General features: G+C 29.7%; 4 protein-coding genes across 5 annotated transcripts; 3 read left to right on the top strand and 1 right to left on the bottom strand.

Moving 5' to 3' along the window:
* The first annotated feature begins 3,841 nt into the window (after positions 1-3,841).
* On the top strand, positions 3,842-4,970 carry LOC108342447 (uncharacterized). The gene is made up of 4 exons (XM_017580227.2): positions 3,842-3,996; positions 4,070-4,188; positions 4,309-4,385; positions 4,652-4,970. Exons 1-4 carry the CDS (start codon positions 3,945-3,947, stop codon positions 4,785-4,787), a joined length of 384 nt encoding a protein of 127 aa, XP_017435716.1. The 5' UTR covers positions 3,842-3,944; the 3' UTR covers positions 4,788-4,970.
* A 6,750-nt stretch (positions 4,971-11,720) lies between these two features.
* LOC108341775 (phenylcoumaran benzylic ether reductase Betv6) lies at positions 11,721-13,502 on the top strand. Its single transcript, XM_017579423.2, has 5 exons — positions 11,721-11,966; positions 12,080-12,214; positions 12,491-12,734; positions 12,827-13,030; positions 13,107-13,502. Exons 1-5 carry the CDS (start codon positions 11,784-11,786, stop codon positions 13,271-13,273), a joined length of 933 nt encoding a protein of 310 aa, XP_017434912.1. The 5' UTR covers positions 11,721-11,783; the 3' UTR covers positions 13,274-13,502.
* A 1,687-nt stretch (positions 13,503-15,189) lies between these two features.
* On the bottom strand, positions 15,190-16,155 carry LOC108342745 (uncharacterized). The gene is made up of 2 exons (XM_017580531.2): positions 15,907-16,155; positions 15,190-15,802 (listed from the first exon to the last, which is right to left on the bottom strand). The coding sequence occupies exons 1-2, from the start codon at positions 16,016-16,018 to the stop codon at positions 15,540-15,542; spliced, it is 375 nt and encodes a 124-aa protein (XP_017436020.1). The 5' UTR covers positions 16,019-16,155; the 3' UTR covers positions 15,190-15,539.
* Positions 16,156-16,927: 772 nt separating this feature from the next.
* Positions 16,928-21,307, top strand: LOC108343325 (gamma carbonic anhydrase 1, mitochondrial). Of its 2 annotated transcripts, XM_017581534.2 has the most exons (6): positions 16,929-17,104; positions 17,281-17,424; positions 17,609-17,734; positions 17,812-17,963; positions 20,640-20,925; positions 21,053-21,307. In XM_017581534.2, exons 1-5 carry the CDS (start codon positions 16,990-16,992, stop codon positions 20,922-20,924), a joined length of 822 nt encoding a protein of 273 aa, XP_017437023.1. In that variant the 5' UTR covers positions 16,929-16,989; the 3' UTR covers position 20,925; positions 21,053-21,307. The 2 variants fall into 2 exon arrangements, with proteins under 2 accessions (XP_017437022.1, XP_017437023.1); XM_017581533.2 differs by having other exon boundaries at positions 16,928-17,104; positions 20,640-21,307.
* Positions 21,308-23,639: the final 2,332 nt, after the last annotated feature.

The raw sequence follows: 23,639 nt of genomic DNA on the forward strand, positions 1-23,639 counted from the left end.
CTCTGTGGAAGTGCGCGAAAGCTTATCTGTACTTTTTCATTTCCACTATTTGTTGCTTAAAATGATAAACCCCTTTTATGGTTTTTGTAAAGTTAATGTGCAAAATTGATTAAAACATTTTTCTACTTTTAAAACGGATGTTTTTATTAAAATAACACTTATAGTTATTGTTTATTTAAATTTACATTTATATTAAAAGTGTATAAATATAACCATATCGATAAATGTATGAATATATTTCATATTTTTTTATTAAATAATATTCACACAAAACATAAATTATTTATATTTTTATATGATAACTTATAAAAGTATACTCTTTTATATTTTTTAAAATATAACAATTAATTCTTTAATGTTATTGCTTATAAAATGTGCTCAATTTTTTTTTATCAAACTTTAGTTTTAATCCTTGCAGATTTATTTTTATTTTGTTTGAATTTTAGTTAACATGTCAAACAAAGTAAGGGATTGAATGCCACTTTATTTAAAATATAAAGAAAATGGGATGTTAAATTGAGTTTGAAGGTCATTAAAAAAACATTAAAATAAGATAAATGTAATTTTTAAAATTGTTCTGTGTCGAATTTTTAAAACATTTTTTTAAAAATTAATAAATTTGTAATCCCTTTTGCATAAAATATTTGGGTGTGTCCATATATATATATATATATATATATATATATATATATATATATATATATATATATATATATATAAAGTTATATTTTTCATCTCAAAGATTAATTGACATCGGTAAATAGTAATATAAAAGAGCAAGTGTGGAGTTTTTATTTGAAAATTTTATTTAAACAAACTTATAGTTTATATAGTTAAATCCGAATCAAACTAAATTATTATTTTTGGTAAAGTAGTTTTTAAATTTCACATATGTAAAATCTATATAATTACTATGCTATGTTATTTTGAAGGGGTTTGTTAATTTGTGTACGCCTGTTTTTTCAGTTGGTACATTTTAGCAGTATATCGAGTTTTAGTAGACAAAAATGGTACATTTTAGCAATGTGTATCGGGTTTTAGTACACAAAAATGGTACATTTTAGCAATCTGTATCGAGTTTTAGTAGACAAAAATACCCTAATATATCATGGATTTTAAGTTAAGAGGTTAAGAGTATTTTAATGATTTTCATTCTCAAAACTAAAAAAAAAAAAAAAATCCCCCAAACTCTTGCTCACCTTACTCTTGCTCACCTTCCTCATTCCCCTCAACCATTTCTCTTTCATCTCTCTCACTCCAACATTTTCTTTGTCATCTCTACACTAGTTCCAATTGAAAAAAATTAGAAACACTCGCCTAACCTTAATCTACCTTTCTCACTTATCCCATTTGTTTCTGTCTCATCTCCATACTTTTCCTCACTCACACACAACAACCTGCAACACCGCAATTTGTTGCTCTGCTCTATTCGTTCATTTGTTTTCCAGTTCAATAACAAAATAATTGATGATGTTGATATTGATTTTTTATTGGAGAGCTATGTTATATATTTTCCCTTCTGATTATTATTAAATTTCGTTTTTAAATTTTAGAATTTTGTTGTGTTACAAACTCCCTTCTACAGGCACACCATCATCAATAAACCAAGATCAAAATCAAACCAAGTTTAGCCAATTAAAAATTAAGTAAGAAGAATGTAATGGTAAGTAAGAAGTTAGATTAGGATTAGGCAAATGTTTCTGATTTTTGATGACATAGAAATGTTGGAGTGAGAGATGAAAGAGAAAGGGTTGAGAGAAATGAGGAAGGTGAGCAAGGCTTTGAAAGTTTCTTTTCTTTTTGTAGTTTTGAGAATGAAAATTATTAAAATACCTTTAACCTTATAACTTAGAATCCATGATATATTAGGGTATTTTTGTCTTTTAAATCCTGGTGTTAAAATGTACCAATTGAAAAACCAAGGTAATTAGCAAACCCCTCTTTTAAAATATTGTTATTTAAAACGTTTTAGTTAAAATTATTCTGAATAATATTAACTATTTTCAGTAACATATAACATTCTTTCACCACATGATATTTAACAATATTGTTACAGTTTTTTTTTAACATAGGAGAAGTGAAATATGCACCTTGATCTCAGAGCAAGAAAAATGTTATAAATTATTTAACATTTTTTATTAGTTATGGCAAAAAAAAAGTAATAATAATTTAGAATAACAAAAGTTCATTAAATAAAATTAATATAATAATATGTGTATTTTTTTTCAGTTTTAAGTTTAATTGGTAGCTTCAACTGAATAATCCTCGTATTCATACCTATTATAAATTATATATAAAGAGGATATTCTTTACATTTTTTATATCAATTTTATCCTTTAAGTAACTATTGATTTAAATTTAATAATTTTTTTAATTAAAAAATATTTTATTATTTTATTTTTTAGAGGATTTTTTTTTACTTTTTTTCAAATTTATCTTCTAAGTAACAATTAGTTTAAATTTAACTACTTTATAAATTAAAAAAAAAATGTATCAATTTATTTTTGAGAGGTTATTATTCACTTAAATTCAGTTTTTTAATTAAATTAATTATTTATAATAAAAAAAAGATACACTTGCACTTAATATATATGATTAACACATAATAAAGTTAAATGTAAATACATTTTATGAAAAACATTATATAATTGTTATATAACTTATTAAATGTTTTTGTATTATTTGAATTAAAAAAATTATGGTTAAATATATTATTTATGTTTATGTTTAGACATTTTGTATATGTTATAATACTAACTACAGTTATATCTTATTTTAATCATTGAGACTCAAATCTATCATTACTGTCATATTTTTCGGGTTCTCTATCTTTTTTAAGATAATTGATGTTTTTTTCTTTTTACAAAGATTATGTTGTGATAAACACTTTTGTTTTTCATTTTATATATGTATGAGAATATATTTGTTGGGTTACAGAAGATAGAGTACTCCATATTCTATTGTTTCTAGAAATACTATTTTTTTTTGTTCTTTATGATAACGGTGGTATATTAAGAGAAGTTTATCTACACTATATCAATAAAAATAGACTTTAATAATTTTATATAAAGATTAGATATCAAATATATATATATATATATATATATATATATATATATATATATATATATATATATATATATATATATATATATATATATAAACTTACGGATTTTATGAGAAGTGGGAATTTCATTTTTTCAATTTCTTTTCGTACCCTGCTAAAAATAGAAATCATTCCAATGTCTTCTGTATGAATTGCTAGAATTAAATAATATATTTTTATTTTCGGATAAAAAAGAAGTTTTTTTGATAAATAATTTTTTGTTTTTTATTTTCTTAATATTCCTTTAAGCAAGATTTCACGTGTTCGGGTAGAGAAAAAAAGGTAAACATTTATTTAATAATTTTTTTTACAACTTTTTATATCGTGATAGATGGATAGTGTTGTGTTTCAGATAAATCGACCAATCGACCAATAAACTAGTGACATATATTCTATTATCAAAAAATTATTTAAAAAAATTTATTTACACTAGAAAAAAAATATGAGTAGAACTAAAACTAAAGAAATAGAAGCAACTAATATTTAAAAACAAAAAACAAAAAACTGCGGCGATGTTCATGGCCGCTGTGTTTTCTGTAGCCTGTGTGCTGTCCGAAACCACTGTCAGTTTTTTTATTTATAAGCGTGTGTGATTTTTGTAGTTTTTTCATAATCGTTATCACTTAACCAACACTTTTGGATGACACATTGGCAATAGTCATCACAAATAAAAAAGCTGCCAATAGATAAGATAAACAACTAGGAGCTTTGTCACTGCACTAAACCACCACTTATATAAATAACATACCTTATACAACTTTCTTCATATAAAAAAACTAGGTTATCCATTTGGAAATACATTGGAGTTTCGAATAAAGAAAGAAATTGAGCAACAGCAATGGGTTCTCTTATGGCAGGATGGGACTCTCCAACCTTAGATCCTGAATCAGGTACCCATAATAAGTACTGTCTTATGCACGTGACGTGATTTCTAACTAGGCTTCTTATTTTTAACTGTTTCAGCTACAATAGAGAGGAATCGATCGCTCACGAAAGAAGAAATTAATGCTTTCTGGACAGCAAAGAAAGAGACAGAGTTAGAACACCTCAGAGCTATTTCCAAATTATCTCAGACTATTCAGGTTTCACTTCTACATTAACGTTCATTTTCACCTCTCAAATTTACCCCTTCTTTATAACTGTCAGAGATTTAAATATTAAAAGCCTAGTTTAATTTTATGTTTATGATGGATAATGGACAGCCTCATTCTCAGAAGTCTTTAGGCATGATCAATGTTGACGAAAACAGTCTGGAGCAGCTCATGAACAAAAATTGCTGGTAAATTAAATGCCGGTTTTTGTAGACTTTTTTTCTTCTTATAAACAGAAAATTATACATCTTACACTATGGTATCGACACTCTCAATTTGCAAAAAGAATTACATTAGCAAGTTTAATAAAATTAAAAAGTATCTTGATAATATATATATATATATATATATATATATATATATATAATAAGAACCTAATTAATTACTATTATGGATCCATTAATTTAGATTATGTGAGTAAATTAATGTTAGTAAGTGATTTGTGTGAGTGCAGGTGGACTAAGAGCAGGTGGGCATTTCTGAATGAACCACCATTGATGGAAGCTTCTTCCAACAACTATGTTTCACAGTTTGACGTGGCTAAGTTGGGATCATCGAAAACTAATAGCAGAAATGGAATTAGGACGTGACATGAATATTTGCGGATGTTACCTGTGTACTGTATATGAGTAGTGCCGTCTGTTTTGTCGTAAGAACTGTATATGTACGGTTTGTTTGTATGTAATATTGTTTTACTTTCTGGTTAAGGAAAAGCTGGCTTGTTTCTTTGGTGCCGGATAAGGAATAATATATACTGATTTATCGGATATAAACCTCAAGGAGCTATTATAATATCTGCTGAACTCTTTTTTTTTTTGTCATTTTATTAATTTACTTATTTTTTAGTAATTTTCTAATTTAAAATATTACTTTTTTTTCAAATATATTATTTAAAAAATCATTATAGACTCACTATAATAATTATAATAAAATAATATTAATAATGTTATTATTTGTACTATAATAAATTATTACTAATGATGATATTGATTATTTTTGTAATAAATAATAATAATATATTATTATATTAGTAACAAATGTATTTTTATAATAAGATACTACCATAATAATTATAATATTGTTATATTAATTTTATTATTATTGTGACTAATATTTTATTGCATATATATATATATATCCTAAATAATAACCAAAATTAATAAATATTTAATAATATATTAATTATAATAATTATGATACTAAAGCAAGTATTTACAGTATTATTATTCTAAAACTATTATTTTAAATGTATGGGGTTAAGTGTATACTTGAAGTAATTTTTTTTTCTTATACTCCAATCCATCAGGTGTATTGTTAAAGATATTACAATGCAAGTTACTTCATATTCAATCAATTAAACAATTAATAATGTAATAAATACGTCATAAAATTCAACAATCATACATTTTATATATATATATATATATATATATATATATATATATATATATAAGTTTTTTCCGTGATTTTTTTATTAAGGTTGACCTAATCACAATCTAATTCTATTATTGACATGTCTAAAATAGATAGATGATTAGTTAATTCTGATTAATACTAATCGATTTCCTTTCAGCTCAGACGATCGATTTGACGTAGTTTGATTGGTATGTAGTACATATACAATACATAGGCCCTTAAAGTCTTGAGCTTGGACTAAGTTAACATGTGAGTTTTTTAATATGATTGTTGATTATGAAAGATTGTGTTGCTTCATGAATCACATTGATGTCTCATTAATTGTTATATGCATTTGGCTCATCTTAAAAAATATGACTATAAGGTAAGAGATATGTGTTGGTGATGAAGATTCAGCTCATATTCAAAAATATGATTGTCGGGCAAGAGATATGACTGTTAGTAAGGAAGAATTGTGTTGCCTCGTTAAACATGTTATTAAATTGACGCCGAATACGAAATGTTGACTGTCCTTTGCTATTTGATGGTGCCAAATCTAACGATTGTTCGAGAATTTCTATATATAGCGGCCAAGTGATCCTCGTGAAATTTCATCTCCAATGTATCATGGTATAGTATGGTCTATTTAATTAGCATTCAATTAAAATTATTACCTATGTCAAATTTTCATTGGTCCACGTGGAAGGATACTTGTTCATATCATATCCAATAGTCTCACATCGCTTGGCAGTCGAAGCCTAAAACAATTTAAATACTCCTTCTTCATTATACCTTTCGAGACATCTTTCAAAGACAAAACCATGACAAACAAGGCTCTAAAGAGACAATACCTCGAATGTATAGTGATTGACCCTAACGACGTCACTCAGTAGACTTGGGAAAGATGACCAATCATTCCTCTTAGACTTTAACTGGGAGGCTTATGTTCTTACTACACCCTATAATCTTAATGAACTTGAGAACGAAACAATACTAAAGAGTGATATTATGTTAACACCATAAAAAACAAAATAGTCCAAAATTTGTAACAATATTTTTTTTTAATTTTAAATTTTGATATACATAATTATATATATTATTAAAATGAATGTCAACTAGTTGTAAAAAGGTGACAAATATTGTTTTTCTAAATACAAAATAAATAAAAATCTATTAAACCATACATGGACACGTGCAATAATTGCCACAATTACAATTTTCATGTTCTAGACTTTAGCTAAAGTTACGTTGTGAGTTTTGTTACTGTGAGAAATTACAAACAATAGTAAACTTAATGGTCTCTTATATACTATTTTCATTGACGGTAATGTGATTATAGTTTGAATAACGAGTTCTTGTACGTAACAGAGATAAAACTTATATTATGTGAACACAATGATGTGAATATTTAGCGAGAATAAAATATGTTAATGGACCTACCCGTTAGTCGAAGTAGGGTCTCTCTTTTTCTCATTAGAGGGTCCAAATTTTGTGGAGGCATTTTCTGATTTGATGAAGTTCTTGAGGTCGAAACTTGTGATAGTAGGTGAAGTGATAGAGGTAGTGGAGTCCTTGTTAGAAAGCACAGGGCAAACTGGTTGATAACTTGGTGATTTTATATACAGGTGCATTTCAGACAGTGTAAGTTGGAATGTATTTTCCTATTTAGAAATGTTTTTTTCGATTATACACTCTAAGTTATAATTTTTTTTAAATGCATTTTAGATTTTGTAATTAGAAAAAGTATTTTCTAAGTTGAAAATGTGTTTTGAATTACATTTTTTAGAATGTATTTTAAAAATACCTTTCAGAATAAGTGTTTGAGAAGCTTTTTTTCCTTCCTCGTCGGATATTTTAAGAAATGAATATCTCTTTTACTAGCGGGATCCGGGGAAAGAATAGGAAACGTGATTTGATTATATTTCTGACCAGGAATAGGGCCTACTACAAGAATATTTTTTTTTGTAGGGCGATAGTTTTGAAAAGACAGATTGCCTATCTTCTCTTTAATCTCAGGCGAAATACGATCGGGGGTGCCAATTCAAAACCTTCTGGTAAAATAAGAACAACCCCCACATTCAAAGTTCCCTTTTTACCATTAGCTAGAACTTGTTTCACTTGCATATCATAAGGAATTCGAACAACTGCTTCAAATACATTATCAGGAAGTACCGCTTGTGGAACCTCAATATCCACGAGCTTATTAGCTAAATGGCAATTGACACAAACAATACGATCGGTTGCTTCTCGGGGATTTTCATAACCCTGCTGTACAAAAATTTCGCTTCTACTTTTTTCTTTTCTTTTTTTTTCCTGTTAAAAGTAATTTTAATATGAATTTAAATTTCATATTAATATAAATAATAAGATTAAATATTATATAAAGAATATTAATAAATTCAATGTTTCAAAGTTAGAAGTGATTTGAATCTTAAAGGAAGAGAAAAAACCATATTCCGACAACTGGGAGAAGAAGATAGAAATGCATGCCGTACAGTGATAGATAGTGGAATACAAAATTTATGAAGGTGCATAGAGGTGCAGGAAGAAGTCACTTAGATCTGGTTGACTATATTACAGTAAGTTGTTAATATGGTGTTTGGATTAGATGCATTTAAAAGAAAATTTGTATCTAATCTAATTTTTTAATTTATCATTTAATTGGTTTTCCAAATTTTGATGTGTCTGCTTTAAGATGATATGTTTTTTCTTTAAATTTTTTGTCTCAATTTTAGTTTTTGAGTAAATAATAAATAAATGATAAAGTACATAATAAATATAAAATAACATATTTAAATTATGTATTATTATATAACTAATAATAATGCAAGATCAAAAATATACATATATATATATATAATAAGAATAAATTAAAATCAAAACTTATTAACTTAATATAAAAACAGAATTGATCACAATAAATAAATTAATGTTAATAAAAAGTCATATCACGAAACCTATAAATAAATATTTAAAATAAAAAAATAGATTACATGTATTAAATGTTGCATTAATTATTATTTATTAAACGTTAAACTGATTTTAACATCAAAATTCTTACAAAAATGTTTCTATTAATTTGCATAGACAATTAACTATTTATGAGACAACATTTAGACCTTAATCAACATAACTCAACCTCAAATGTTGAGCTTGACCCACATCCAAAACAAAATCCAGTCTACTAAAAGTTTCAGTTGTTTTTTTTAATATTTGTAATTTCAGTTTTTTGGAAATTTCTTTCAATTATATTCTATCGATCTATGATATTCTTAATTAATACACTTTTGACGGGAAATCTGACGATTATTTAACAACAAAACTCTTATTAGATATTTATGACTCTTTGACTCAATATATAAGTTTAATGAAACCTATACGGAGACAAAATATAAAAGTTATTTAAGAACTTTCTCATCGTCTGGTCGTGATATCAATTGCACAATGTATAAAAAAAGTTATTGAAAGACAGAACATAATAAAATTATATTATCCTAATTAATTTAATGTTATCGAATTGTATAACAAATAGATATTTTTATGATAAATTAGAATTATAATTAAATTCTAATTTTTGTATAAATTTTAAGTATTTTTAATTAATTTTTTATTAATATTATTTATTTATTAATTATTTTTATTTTTATTTTTAAGAAAGTATCTCCTATTTATTTTTTTCTATTAAATTAGTGATATAATTATTATTTTATTCTACAATCTTACTTAATCATTCTAACTATGACATTTTGTGGTTTGATTGACTACACACAGTACGACTTCACTATAAATCATAAAAATTATAGTGGAGAGATAAGTAAATTATCAATATAACAGCTACATCACTCAATAAATAAAAAATTAAGCAGTAAAATTTGCTTAAAAAATTCAAAAATTTTGAATATTTAATATTTAAAAAAAATAATTAAAAGATATTTAAATTTATAAGATAATTAACCTTTAATTAATACTCAATGGTAATTTTTATTCTACATTTTAAAATATATTATAATTATTATTAAATATACAATAAGAAATATTATAATTCTCTATTTTTTTTTATAATCTAAATTTTTTTTTTAAATGATATATCATGGCCCGTTATTGTGTCACATTCTTATCCTTATGTAAACACGTTTTCCTTTGATCCTTAAACCGTCCACATACATTGAATCCGAGAAACCTGTTTTCCTTCTAGAAGATACTGGACCCTCCAAGAAACAAACTCCTATTGGAAGTTGAAACCAAAGTTAACCACTGAAAATTAAATATTTTCAAAATATGGTTGTTTAGAATACTCCTCTATCATCAATTTGCAAGAAATTCAATTATTGTCATTTATCTTAAATAATTCATGTGATTTGTTTGCTTTAATTATTATTTAAAATAGAATATATCATATCAAGATGAAATTGGTGGTTTATTCACATGAAAATAAAAGGGTGAAGTAGTTCTTTAGATTATTACCAAAAGAAACCCTGTACTTACATGTATAAATTAAATCAAATGACTTCATAACATGATTTGAAGAGAATCATTTGGTGGTGCAAACAATTTAAAATCTTTATATAATTATTCTATTTAGTTCGATTCTCTATTTTATATTCATGTGCAATTCATTTAAAAGACTAAATTGTTTAAGAAAACCTTTGAGTTTTGTATATCTCTAATTTTAAACCCTTTGTTTTATTAACTTTTATATTTAAAATATATAAAATTCAAATTAAATATATTAACTTTTAGTTTAACATAGACATGGCTAGAATTATTTTCAAATTATCCTGTAATATTTTAACCTCTTCAGTTCTCTTACCAAGTTCTGCCCTATTAAATTTCTTTGAACTAAAATATTGAAATTTATAGTCAATGAAGACTTGGAATAACCCTCTCCTGCAAGCTGTCAAACATTGTCTTCTCTTGCGGGTTGGTTGCTGTGTACCATTTTCAATTTAACTTAACTTTTATTTTTGTTATTTTGAAGATACTGTTGATGTATTTGTTAGGTATATTTACACAGAAACTCATTAATATATATTATAAAAGTATATACTTTTTTTCTGCATTATAACACAGTGTATATATTATATTATATTCGTAAAGTGTTAAGGCCGAAATTTATGAATATTGAAATGAATAGAGGCACTCCACCAACTCCAAGCGAGGACTAAAACTCACCAACTTCTTTTGCTTTGAAATTAAGATTCCAAGGATGATCACCACTGGAGAATGAAAACCAAAACTAGTTTAGTCATCATTTTAGCTCAATGAAAAAGATACCCTAATTGTTATTAAGATGGGAGACAGATATAGGAAAAATTATTGATATCAAGAAATTCAAGAATAATTTTTACATTAAATTACTCACTTTAGTAATTTTTCCTCATGGGAGGACTTTTTTTTGTTAAATTTTATCATTTTTATTCATAATACAATCAAATAAGAAAAAAAGTATATGTATATCTTTTAATTTTTTATACTCTTCCAATACTTAATAAAAACATAATGCTTTTATTTTTCTAATTGATTCATTATATATTATTCTATAATTTAAAGAAAAAAATATTATTTTATTGGCGTTGAAGGGTTGTTATGTGCGGAGTAACATCACCTATGATAATATTTTTCTCATATTCTTTCCCATTAACTCGATCCCTTCATTTAAAAGTAAGAAAAGTATGCATAATATTAAGTTCCATTGACTTGTTATTTACTAAAAATAAATATAAAAGACTAGTATAATCTAAAACGAATTTGACATCCTACTCACTCCATGTGCAGCGTGTTTGAACAGTTTTTCTCCCCAACTTCAGATTTTTAACCAGTGGTCAAGCATAAAAGTAATTATATTTAACTTTAGAAAGAGAAAAAAAACAAAAAATTACAATGATTAAAATCAAAATATTTTATTTTACGGGGACCAGGTTGATTTTTATTTTTGAAAAAATAGTTATTTTTATGAACTGAAAAATCATAATTTATATTTTATTATGAAAATGCTTGACTTTTTCATGGGTAGACCCCCAAAGCCGTGGAAAAAGTGATTTTTGGAAGTATGACTGTATTGGAAAGAGAAGGGTAACAAGGTAATTTTGGGGGTGTTGGTTTGCTATTAAACAAGGGTGAGGGAGCACAAGGCATACTGCAAAACAGAGTAGAAAGTAAAGGTGTAGAGTGAGCTTTAGAAGTGGTTGAAAATGGCTGAGAAAAGCAAGATTCTGATCATCGGAGGCACCGGCTACATCGGTAAACATATTGTGGAAGCAAGCGCAAAGGCTGGGCATCCAACTTTTGCTCTGGTGAGGGAATCAACCGTCTCTGACCCCGCCAAGGCTGAGCTCATCAACCATTTTAAGGCTTTGGGTGTTAATCTGGTCCATGTAAGACATCATCTTTCATTCTCCGTTTAACTTCACTAGTGTGCAGGTGGATGCTCATGAAGAGCGAGTATAATATTTGATTAATTAACCACCGTTTGATTTGACAATGGCAGGGGGATCTGTATGATCATGAAACCTTGCTGAAAGCCGTAAAGCAGGTAGATGTGGTCATTTCCACCGTGGGTCACTTGCAACTTGCCGATCAGGTCAAGATCATCGCTGCCATTAAGGAGGCTGGCAACATTAAGGTTTTTTTCTCCTCACTCCAATCCTCTAGATCCTGTTTGTTTATTTGGACTTTGATTCGAATATACGTTCTTGTAGAATTTCATCCTTAGCATATGAATCTTTCATGTTATAATTAACAAACTTTTAATAAGCGTATTGGGAAGATAAAACCAGAGTAGGAAAATATCTCGCTAATTTGTTTAACAAAAATAGAATGAATTACTGGTGAATCATGTAGAGTAGTTTTGAAGGTTAATTTTTGTTAACCGAGTGTGTTATGATTTTTGAATTGGCAGAGGTTTTTCCCTTCTGAATTCGGGAACGACGTGGATCGTGTGCATGCAGTGGAGCCAGCAAAATCTGCGTTCGAAGTCAAAGTCCAAATTCGGCGTGCCGTTGAAGCAGAAGGAATCCCCCATACGTTCGTTGCCAGCAACTACTTTGCCGGCTACTTTCTGCCAACGTTAGCTCAACCAGGAGTCTTCGCTCCACCTCCACCTAAAGACAAAGTCATTATCTTCGGCGATGGAAATCCTAAAGGTAACTCATGTAAATAAATTCTAGTACGACCAGCACATATCGAATGCCATTAGTTGTTAATTAACGTGTACGTTTTTCTTGAACACTTGCAGCTATTTTCAACAAGGAAGAGGACATTGGAACCTACACCATCAGAGCCGTGGATGACCCTAGGACGTTGAACAAGATTCTCTACCTCAGGCCCGCTCAGAACATTTACTCATTCAACGAGCTTGTGGCCTTGTGGGAGAAGAAGATTGGGAAGACCCTCGAAAAGGTTTATGTGCCAGAGGAGAAGCTTCTCAAGGACATTGAAGGTATGTTAAATATAAATGCGCAAAATTTAAACCTTGATCTATGGTATTCATATACTGATATCCCCTTTTGTTGCAGAGTCTCCTATTCCAATCAATGTGATATTATCAATCAACCACTCTGTGTTCGTGAAGGGTGACCACACCAACTTTGAGATCGAGCCCTCTTTTGGGGTTGAGGCTTCTGAGTTGTACCCCGATGTCAAGTACACCACCGTGGAAGAATTCCTTAGTCAGTTCGCTTGAGAATTAAAACAAGAAAGATGCACTTAGTTGTTGATTTGGCCTCTGCTACTTGTTGCTGCTATTTTGCTTTGTAAAACTGTTGATTAATGTTTTACCATGTATTATCCCCTGATCTAAAAAGAGGGAAGAGAGTGCAAGATTGGGTTGTATGTCAAATGCTTTTTCATACTTTTCAATAACTACTTCAGTAGCTCAAAAATAATAAATACTTACGACATGCATGCGCTAACTACCGTCTTTCTGCCTCTCTGCTTTTGCTCTTTCTGGTGGCTAACAGTAACAGTATGATAGTGCAAAACTAATATACATAAGTGAAATTTCTCGTGTAAGATTATAAAAATATCATTATTAAGAGAGAAAATTTTCAATATCTCTCTTGATATGAGAAAAAGAATTTTACTCTTTTTGTAATACAAATAACTCTCCTGCAAAATAGAAGAAACATTTTTGAGAATTTTCAGATATTCTCTAATGGATGCAATGTTAAAACTAATCAAATGCCTTGCTGTTTATGGTCAAAAGTTTTGATTCTGTTTTATGAAACAAAACTAATTTTATTATCACACAGCAAAACGACAAATTATATCCATTTAATACCGTCAAATAATAATATTTTGATTATAATTATATTATTTTTATTATTTAAAATCATAATATATTATTATATTATTAAAAGTAGTGTCAATGAATGGTTTTTATAATCCTTGTCAAACTAACTTTTTCCTTTTATTATTTCACACTATCACAATTTCTTACTTTAAAACTTTTTTTGTGAACTTTAGTATATCTCTTTACTTCGTTGATAGCTTTTCTTGCATGTTATAAGTGAGCATGATAACATATAAAAACCGAAAGTGGTGTCTGTTAAACATAAATTTAATTTATTTCTGTAAAGCAAAGGCTGTATTTTTTAATGATTTTTTTCTTTTTTTCCAATAGACCTATAAGGAACAGCAATAGTTTCATGTTTTTTTTTTAAATTAATTTGAATAATTATAAAATCCTTTTATAATATTTTCTTAGTAATCCTCTGTTTTTATTTTCTATGATAAGTATTAAAATTAAAAATATGCACAAAAAAAATCAGTATTACTCTACTTAATGTTGAATTTAATTCAGTCGCGAAATCTAAATGAAAATCTCCTGGTTGCGTTGCTAAAGTGAATAGGTTCATTCAGTGAATAATCAGTGTGGCAGATATCACTCATAAATTGCAAATCGAATGTAGTTTTTGTCAGTTCATTGTTAATGCACCAATCACTCATAAATTCCCATAGCCCATAGGAAGCAATCTGGTGGTCCTTCTGGAGAAAATCAATTCGCAATGTACCTGTTATGCGAAGCTGGTCATGATGGCGTCAAGCAGACGTCAGACACAAACGAACGTGCTTTTTAAGTCAATAAATTCTAAATATATCAGCGTTTAGATAGTCAGATGGTGAATCAATTAACAGTGTGGAATAATTTGTGATACGAAATTGATGATATTGGTGAAAATAAATTAAACTTGTGAGTGTGATTTGGGCAAAGAAATTGAGTACATGACCATACCCTGTCATTAGAGTAGCAGACAGGGCTCGTTTGTTCTAGTCCTTTTAAGTAAGGCACATGCTCGCAAGCATGAATTCTGGTGACTGTTAGTTACCAAAATTGATACTTTTCTCTGTCAAATTATCCAAAATCATGACAAGGATGCTTGAACAGAAAGTGAAAGTGTCATCGATGAGCACACAAGCTTCAGTATTACGCTGTAGTTAACAAAGTTTTACAATTATGTACTGAAAACCGTATTTCTATTTTGGTGAGGGAAGGAACAATTAATTCGGCAAAAAGTGTCACGGTGTGCTCAATTGTGATCAAAGTACACACATTTGATTCAGAAACAGGATAATAGTTTCTCTAAATGAAATTAACTGCATTAATCGGTGCAAGTACAGATTTTGTTGATTACCCCTTTTAGTTTTATAAAATGTTATTGCTCATGATGGTATGATAGACACTTCCTATCGTTTCATAACTTCATAAACAGAATTTCCCTAACATATAAAATTTTCCAATGGGATTACTTGGTCTTGGGACCAGCCTTTGCGAAAGAACCAAATTATATCAATTTAGAATCATGGTATGAACATATGTAGATATCTACAATGTAACTATGTAATGAATTAATTCTGTTTCTCACCAACTTAAATTGTTCTTCTTCCACAAGGTTTGAGGACACAACAATCTGAGATCCAAAGCCTGCAAAGCAGAACCGAGTAGTTGTTTATCTGATATCTGTTTGTTTGACTTTGAAGTGTATTGTTCTGGGAGAAGAGAGAGTAAGCACATCATGGGTTGTATTGTGTTTAAGAGTACGATTCTGATGTGAGAGTGACACAGTTGGAGTAACTCTTGCAGTATTTGGTAATGGTTCTGGAGCTGGTGCTAATTCCTCTTCAAACTTGGCTGGCTTTGATGCTGTTTCTATGATATAATTTTCTGTGTGCACAATCATTCTTCCTAGTTTCACTCCCTCAGTTATATTTCCTGTAAAATTGACATAGACAGTGAAGAGAATGAAAACTGCTTAATTTGTATTATCACTTTTGAGGAGTGAGGAAAAAAAAAGCAGTTACTTAAAGGGTCTTTACCATTTGATTGGAGGTCTGCCTTTGAATTCTCTGACAAAAGAATGAGTGTGGGAGTGATCATTGTAAGGAAAGCCCAGAAGACGAAAATTGGAACGAGAGTTCTGTCACCCATTTGTTGGGAAAATTAGACGAATTTAATGCAGCTCTTAAGTATGGTTTACAGCAGAAGAAGTTTTGGGTGTGAGGGAGAAGAGGATAGGCGTTGAATACGATGGTTGTGCTTTCATGAAATTAGCTGGCCATGTTTAAACCAAATAGCTATCAGAATAATGGACTAAATGAATAATACAAACTCAATGTGATTGAATTTTTATTATTAGCATATAAACTAAGTCAAGTTTTAACAACTAAACTAGTGATTTGGTTTCGCGGTTGTTGGATGGTTGTTGTTATTATTACAGCAATTGATCTGTCTGGTTATAGAATATATCAGCATCCATCGTGGCTTGGTACAATTGGCACACCGGTTCTAGCCATCTATCATTGTCCACAAATAAAAGTCTAAGATACAAAGAAAATTTTATAAAAGTGGGAATTTTTATAATACCATAAAGCTTGTAAAATAAAATAAAATGTAAATGGTTTAAATTCTTTTATTATGATAGAATCCATTTAAAATAAGATTCATGTTGTAAGAGTTTCTAAGTGGTAGATGTTATACTTCTTTTTCACATACATTATTTTAGACAAATTTTATGTATGGGTGTAACTACTTGCTGAGTACTAAGTTGTCGCCGCCACCTTCCTCAAAAGAAATTTTGGCAGCTTACAAAGTGATATTCTTTGTTTTGTCATAGGTGGCAATGTGGCTTCTCTGGCCAAAACTGGATATTTTTTTCAATCATTATCTTTCTAATTCTCAAGCCTGCAATAGTAGAAATTGTTTATGTAGAGACAGGAAGTAGGAATCAAAATTTTCACACCCAACTCAACAAGCTGAAAAAGCCCAACCCAGTTCGTTATGGGCCAGGCCCATTTTGTTATAGTGATGGAAACCCCAAAATGCCCTCTCCATGAAACATGGATTCTCTACTCTTCCATTTTGGTTGGGAGTGGAAGCGTAAGCAGCGAGCAGTAGTGAAAATGGGAACCCTTGGGAGAGCGATCTACAGCGTTGGTTTCTGGATTCGCGAGACTGGACAGGCCATCGATCGTCTCGGTTCCCGCCTTCAGGGCGGTTACTTTTTCCAAGAGCAGCGTTTGTCTCTTTCCCCTTTTCTTTTTCTTCTTTCCCATGCCCTAATTTCTGCCATATTATAATCACGTTACATTCTATGATCATTGTTCATGATTCCAGACTTATGTTCTTCTTTTCCACTTAGATTCGACCAGGCAGTGACTAAGCCAATTAATTGTATTCCCTGTTGTGATCAGTGTCTAGGCATCGAACTCTGATGAACATATTTGATAAGGCTCCTGTTGTTGATAAGGATGTATTTGTTGCGCCAAGTGCCTCCGTCATTGGAGACGTTCATGTTGGAAGAGGATCATCCATTTGGTATGGATGTGTCTTGAGAGGTAAGCTATCCCATTGGATAATTCATGTGTCCCAACATTTCATGGATATTCTTTTCTTCTCCGTCATTTCTGAACAGATTTCGTGTTCTGTGATCTTTTAATGTAAATTCAACGTGACATGTTTTGCTTTTTATTCGCTGTTGATATATGTGTTAATCATGTGCCAAATTTATTTTATGAATAGGTGATGTTAACAGCATCAGAGTTGGAAGTGGAACTAACATACAGGATAACTCTCTGGTGCATGTTGCAAAGTCAAATTTAAGTGGGAAGGTCTTGCCTACAGTTATTGGGGACAATGTCACTGTGGGTGAGGAACATTTTTGTAACGATAAAGAATGGTGCAGTGTTCCGTTCTTAATGGGAATTTATGTTTTTACTGAACAGGTCATAGTGCTGTTTTACATGGTTGTACTGTTGAGGACGAGGCTTTTGTTGGTATGGGTGCCGTATTACTTGATGGAGTAGTTGTTGAGAAAAATGCCATGGTTGCTGCTGGAGCCCTTGTGAGGCAGAATACAAGGATACCTTCTGGGGAGGTATGTCTGTGCGTGTTTACTTTTTGCTACACCCATTCAAAAATAGAGTATTAGGTTAGGCTTTTGGTCATGTTAGACTAATTCTTTCTGGGGATTGATTCCATTGTTGAGTTAGTAGACTGTACCACCGGTCTGGGGCAAGGAGGACCAATTACAATTTGGTGTTTATTTATTTATCATCGTGTTAGATTTTTTTTTTTTGGAGTTTCTGGGGATTGAGTTAAATTTCTAAGCACTGTCATGTAGGAAATGTTACTTTATCAGCTGATAGAAATCATCTTTGGTATGATTTGAGTTGTTATTTTTTTTAAGTCAACATACTTACCATATATGATGATTTATGACGGGATGACAATGTAAAAATCTTATCAGTGTATGTGTTATTTACTCTCTTATTTTTTTCTTTTTAATTTAATCCACATGTTCTGTGATATATAACTTATAAGTATCTAAATGGTCAAAATCAGCATATGTACTACTATTTACTCTCTTTTTTGAAGTTTTTAGTTTTCTTTTTAATTTAATCCATATATTCTGTGATATAAGTAAATTGCAATGATCATAGAGTTTGTCTATTTATCTGCATAGTCTCTATCTATTCATCTAGTCTAGACATTATTTCCAACGCCAAACCGTTTGTAACACTCCTTTTAACTTGGATAGAACCTTGTCTCAATATCTGCTTCTTACTTTTCCAAGAGACAATATTTCAACTGGTAGATATACATACCTTGTAGTAGAAGAATATCCTATCAAATGGAGACTTTACCCATTCTGCATCACAATACTCAGCAATGTGGGTGCTTCATTTATTTCATACAATATTCCTTGTCCTAGAGCCTAGGATATTCTAGAAAAATGCATTTGATGGGTACAATAGAATAAGGAACTTCATCATCGAGAGATGCAGAAAGCATAAGGTTTATTAGATTTCATGAAGTAATAATGTTCTTGCAATTTCAACAAATTGTCTATTTTTTTTTCTAGTCTTGCTGGAGTGTATGGGTACAAGCAGATTGATGCCGTAGGTCATAGGAAAAATATTCTTTGACATTGTCACTTCTAAGAATTTTAATAAAAAAGCACATTTTAATAATGAAGGATATAGTGGAACTTGAACCATAAGTTGTAATCTGAGATCCATTTGCAAGGTTATGATGATATGAGGAGTTTTAGATGTTGAAATGGAGGAGAATAAAGAATCATCACCAGAAACGTAGTCAGGAACTAATAAAATATCCATGGATTTTGATTATTAGTAGATTGAGAGACATAGACAGCTGAGGCATTAGTGGCACAGGATGATTTAACTTAGTGACGGCCTTTAATTGATCACATTCTTATAGTCTGCTACTAACATTCATTCTTATCCAAACAATCGGAGAGATAATTCTAACCCCCATGTATGGTGAGCAGCTGACAGTTGTAGACAGACAATGCCAGCAACTTGACCATAAGAGGAGATAGGCAGAGTGCGAATGAAACTGCCCTTATACCAATATCAATATTTATATACGTCACAAAATCTCAATAAATTACAATTAAGAGTAGTAAAAGGAACACAGAAACTGCTTCTAACATTTTCCTCAGCCGTTTCTCACCTGCTTTTCCTCAAAGCTATAGTCTTGCTATGTTTGTGTCTCCACTACCATTAATTTAAACCGAAGTGATATTAGATATCAACAAACAGACTAACTTGATATGCTCCCCTGAGATATTCCAAAACAAATTTGGTAGTGAAAGCAAGAAATTCTACCCATTGCTTGATAAAAAAAACTCTGGTATTTATCAAACCACAACCTATTACATGTCAAATTAAGAAGATTGGTATAACTACAAGAAATTGTCAGAATTGTGACCTGTTGCTTAATTAAAGCAACAAACTTGGTATGCTGTTGCTTATAGAGACAAGAATTTTAGTATAGAAGATGTATAATTAACGCTGTCACTAGATGAAATTACGTGGTTGAATACCAAGAGAATCTGATAAGTTCATAAATACGAAAGAACTAAAGGAAAATTAAATCTATCGGTCTTTTCACAGGAAGAATTATATATTGTATATACATGTACAATCATGATTATTACTAAGTAAATGAGGGACAATAAGAGCATTTCTTATGAAATTTGAATCAAATCTGCAACTCATAACTCCTAATAAAATTTAAAACAAATCCTACCCTAATTTGTTGTGCAGACAATAATGAAAGTGCTCGATTACTGTGATCATGAATTGAAATTCTGATGTTCCCAAAGCTCTGGTACAAGTCCATTTGATGCCTTTTTTATCTTTGCTTGTGGCTTTGTTGACTGATCAACAAAGTTTGTGAATCCTATGTAGGAACACCTGCATTGCATCAAACAACCTATCACTATGGCACCTATGAGTAATGACCTTAACAAAAACCTAATTTCTTTTATGGGGAATACTGTTGGTTCTTATATCAACTAGCCCCAACCCAGCACCACATACCACTTGTCTTGATTCTTGCATTGGCTCTTGAACTTCGTGATCTTGTATACTGTACTGTACTATGAGTTTTATCATAAGGTTCGAACTATCTAAATATTCATTTCTTGGTGAAAAAAATATAATTCTAGTGTTGGTTAGGCTATTTTTATATGCATGTTATGATTCATTAATGATCTGCAAGCGCAAACTTGGATATTTTACAGGTATGGGCAGGCAATCCTGCAAAGTTCCTGAGAAAGCTAAGTAATGAGGAGATAACATTCATCTCCCAGTCAGCCATCAATTATACTAACCTTGCACAGGTCCATGCTGCTGAGAATTCGAAGTCGTATGATGAAATTGAGTTTGAGAAGGTGTTGCGAAAGAAGTATGCTCGTAAAGATGAGGAGTATGACTCTATGCTGGGTGTTGTTCGCGAGATCCCACCAGAGCTTATTCTTCCCGATAATGTCTTACCTGATAAAGCAGAAAAGGCTCTTCAAAAATGAGGTATTTTATTGCAGTGTCTTCAATTCCAATATTGAAATGACATCATGGGACTTTTTTGCTTTTACAAATTTGTGGAAGAGGGATTTTTTTTTTCATTCCCAATAATACCAGACATTTTCTGCGCTAGAATCAATCATGGCTCTTAACGATCCTGGAAGCAATTGTTCCTTGATATTTTGAACTCTGTTCTCTAATTTGGTTAAGGCACTAGTGCCATGTAGAATCATTGATGCCGATCTTAGTGTTTGTTGTATCCAGTGCAAGTGATTTCACATTTTTTTTTATCTTGATCTGTATGTTGAAAGGCATTATTTGTCAACTTGGTTCATAAGTTCTCGTTGACATCTTTATTAATGAGGACACCTATGTATGTTTGTCTCCAGTATGGTTTACGGTTGGGATAATGATTATTTCGTGGCGGGTGAAAGGTTCCAAAATGCAGTTTACAGAAAGAAAGTTGGGTATCTGAAAAAGATCATTTTGATTGTTTTCTCCTTTTCCGTCTAGAGTTCATCTTAAAAATGCAATTTCTTCCAATGCAATGAGAACGGCTTTAAGAACGATTTTGCCACACACTAAGCATGTGTTATAGAAAAGCTTATTTACGGTAGATGTTGGCTCATTATGACACGTTTTATTTGGCTCTCTGAATGATTATCGTTTGCACATTTTTACTTCAACTTCCAACCAGAAATGTATTTTTACAAATTAAAATAGAATATTTCATCTTGTCGGAGAGAGCAATTTAGGATTTCCATAATAGTACTTATTATTTGCGTTTAAGGGACCGTTGGTCATCACAGAAAAAAAAAACTAATAACTAAATAAAATGGTTGTACTGCATGCTATATTATAAATTGGAATAACAGTATATTTGAAAAGAAAAACCATGCTATATTAAATAAATTGGAATAATAGTATATTAAAAATGAAAAATTCTAATATAATACGAAAAATAATGATTGGTTTTAGGATAATTTCCTGCAATGGTTTGTGATGCTTTTCCGAAAACCTTAATTTACTCATTAATATATTTTAAAATTTGATAATGCATCAAACAATATTCAAGTTTGATAAAAAAAAGGTTTATCTATTTAAAATTGACGTTGTACAGCAATTTATATCTTATTTATTTTAGTAATTTTCTATATATATATATATATATTAATAAAAAATAAATTTGAAAAGTTCAATAGGATGGTCAGTGCTACCATCAACCTAGACTTAAAAGAGTTAAAATAAGATAAGCTACGGGACAAGTTGGTTTCACAGGCCCAATTAGCTTTTCCTGTTCTACAACTAGTCCAAGCAGCTTCTTCCCTCACCTTCATAAATATCTGACTTTTCTGATTCCACAATCCAGAAGTTAAATATATGACTTTTCGAATTGGGATTCTGCAATCTGAAAATTAAGTGAAAAATGACTTGAAATTATAAAAAACAAAATCATTTTTTTTTACACAAGAGTGCAAGAACAAATATATAGAGGTGCAGTAAAAAACCGCCACTAGTTCAGGATTAACTGGGTTGTCTTATTACCAATTTATGGGATTTCACAATTTCTTATACTAATGAAACCTTGATGACCTCTGTTCAAGGACGATGTATGGATACCAGCTAATGGGTAATGAGCATGTGATGATAAAGTAAAAGAATTTTTGGTTCTATTTTCTACCTTAAGAACAGAAAAAAAAAATTGATCAAATTTTATTGAATCTTACTCATAGTAATATTTTATCAAAAAACAACTCTAATTACCAAATAAATTAATAACATAGAACAATTTACTTATACTTAGTAGACATTAAAAAAAATATCCAATGATGTATGAATTCAGTACATACTGTTTACTTGAAAGATAATGGTATTTTACTCATAAATACTTATTACCTTTTAATAATTATTAATAAGTTTTATTGAAGTGTTTTTTTTTAAAAAATTTAAGTAACCAAATCAAAATTATTAATCAAAGAAATATTAATTATATAGAATGATCATTTAAAATTTGACTTCATATATATTCTTTCAGTTATGCAATTATTTTGTAAAAGATTAATTTGTCAAAATTTATATTTTAATAAATTCATTTAAATTTATTTTTTAAAAAGATTAAATTAATTTCCGTTAATATTTTTTTATTTAATTTGAACTTTAATTATTTTTTTAATTTATAGTTTGAAAATTTATTTTTAGATTATTTTATTTAAATTTATTAATATATATAAATAGATGCAGATATCCAGGTATAAAAACTCCTTCGCTTAGTGGAATACACGAGCAATGATGTGGTATTTTTGAAAGATAGTATAATCTATCACTTTAATCAATTCACCAAAAATAAGATCTTAAATATCTTTACTTTTAGCCGTGATGTGTTATCCTTATTTGATAATTTTGGATCACCTTTAAACTAGTAATCTGTTTCATATGAACAGGTTCGTTTGCTCATACCAATATACACGTAGGTCAATATCAACGGTAAATAAACACTTGTGTAATACATGCTTCGTGTGGAAAATTCGTTTTATAAAACTGTTCTCAGTAACCACTTTTTAAGATGAAATCGAGACGGAAAAAGAATAAACAATGAATAAGTTCCTTTTCAGAGATACCCAACTTCTATTCTTTCTGCAAACTGCATTATTATTGAAACCTCTCACCCGCCATGAAATAATCATTATCCCACTGTACCATACTGAAGATAAACACGGTCG

Source organism: Vigna angularis, chromosome 4, assembly GCF_016808095.1.
Source record: "Vigna angularis cultivar LongXiaoDou No.4 chromosome 4, ASM1680809v1, whole genome shotgun sequence".
NCBI classification, from domain to species: Eukaryota; Viridiplantae; Streptophyta; class Magnoliopsida; order Fabales; family Fabaceae; genus Vigna; species Vigna angularis.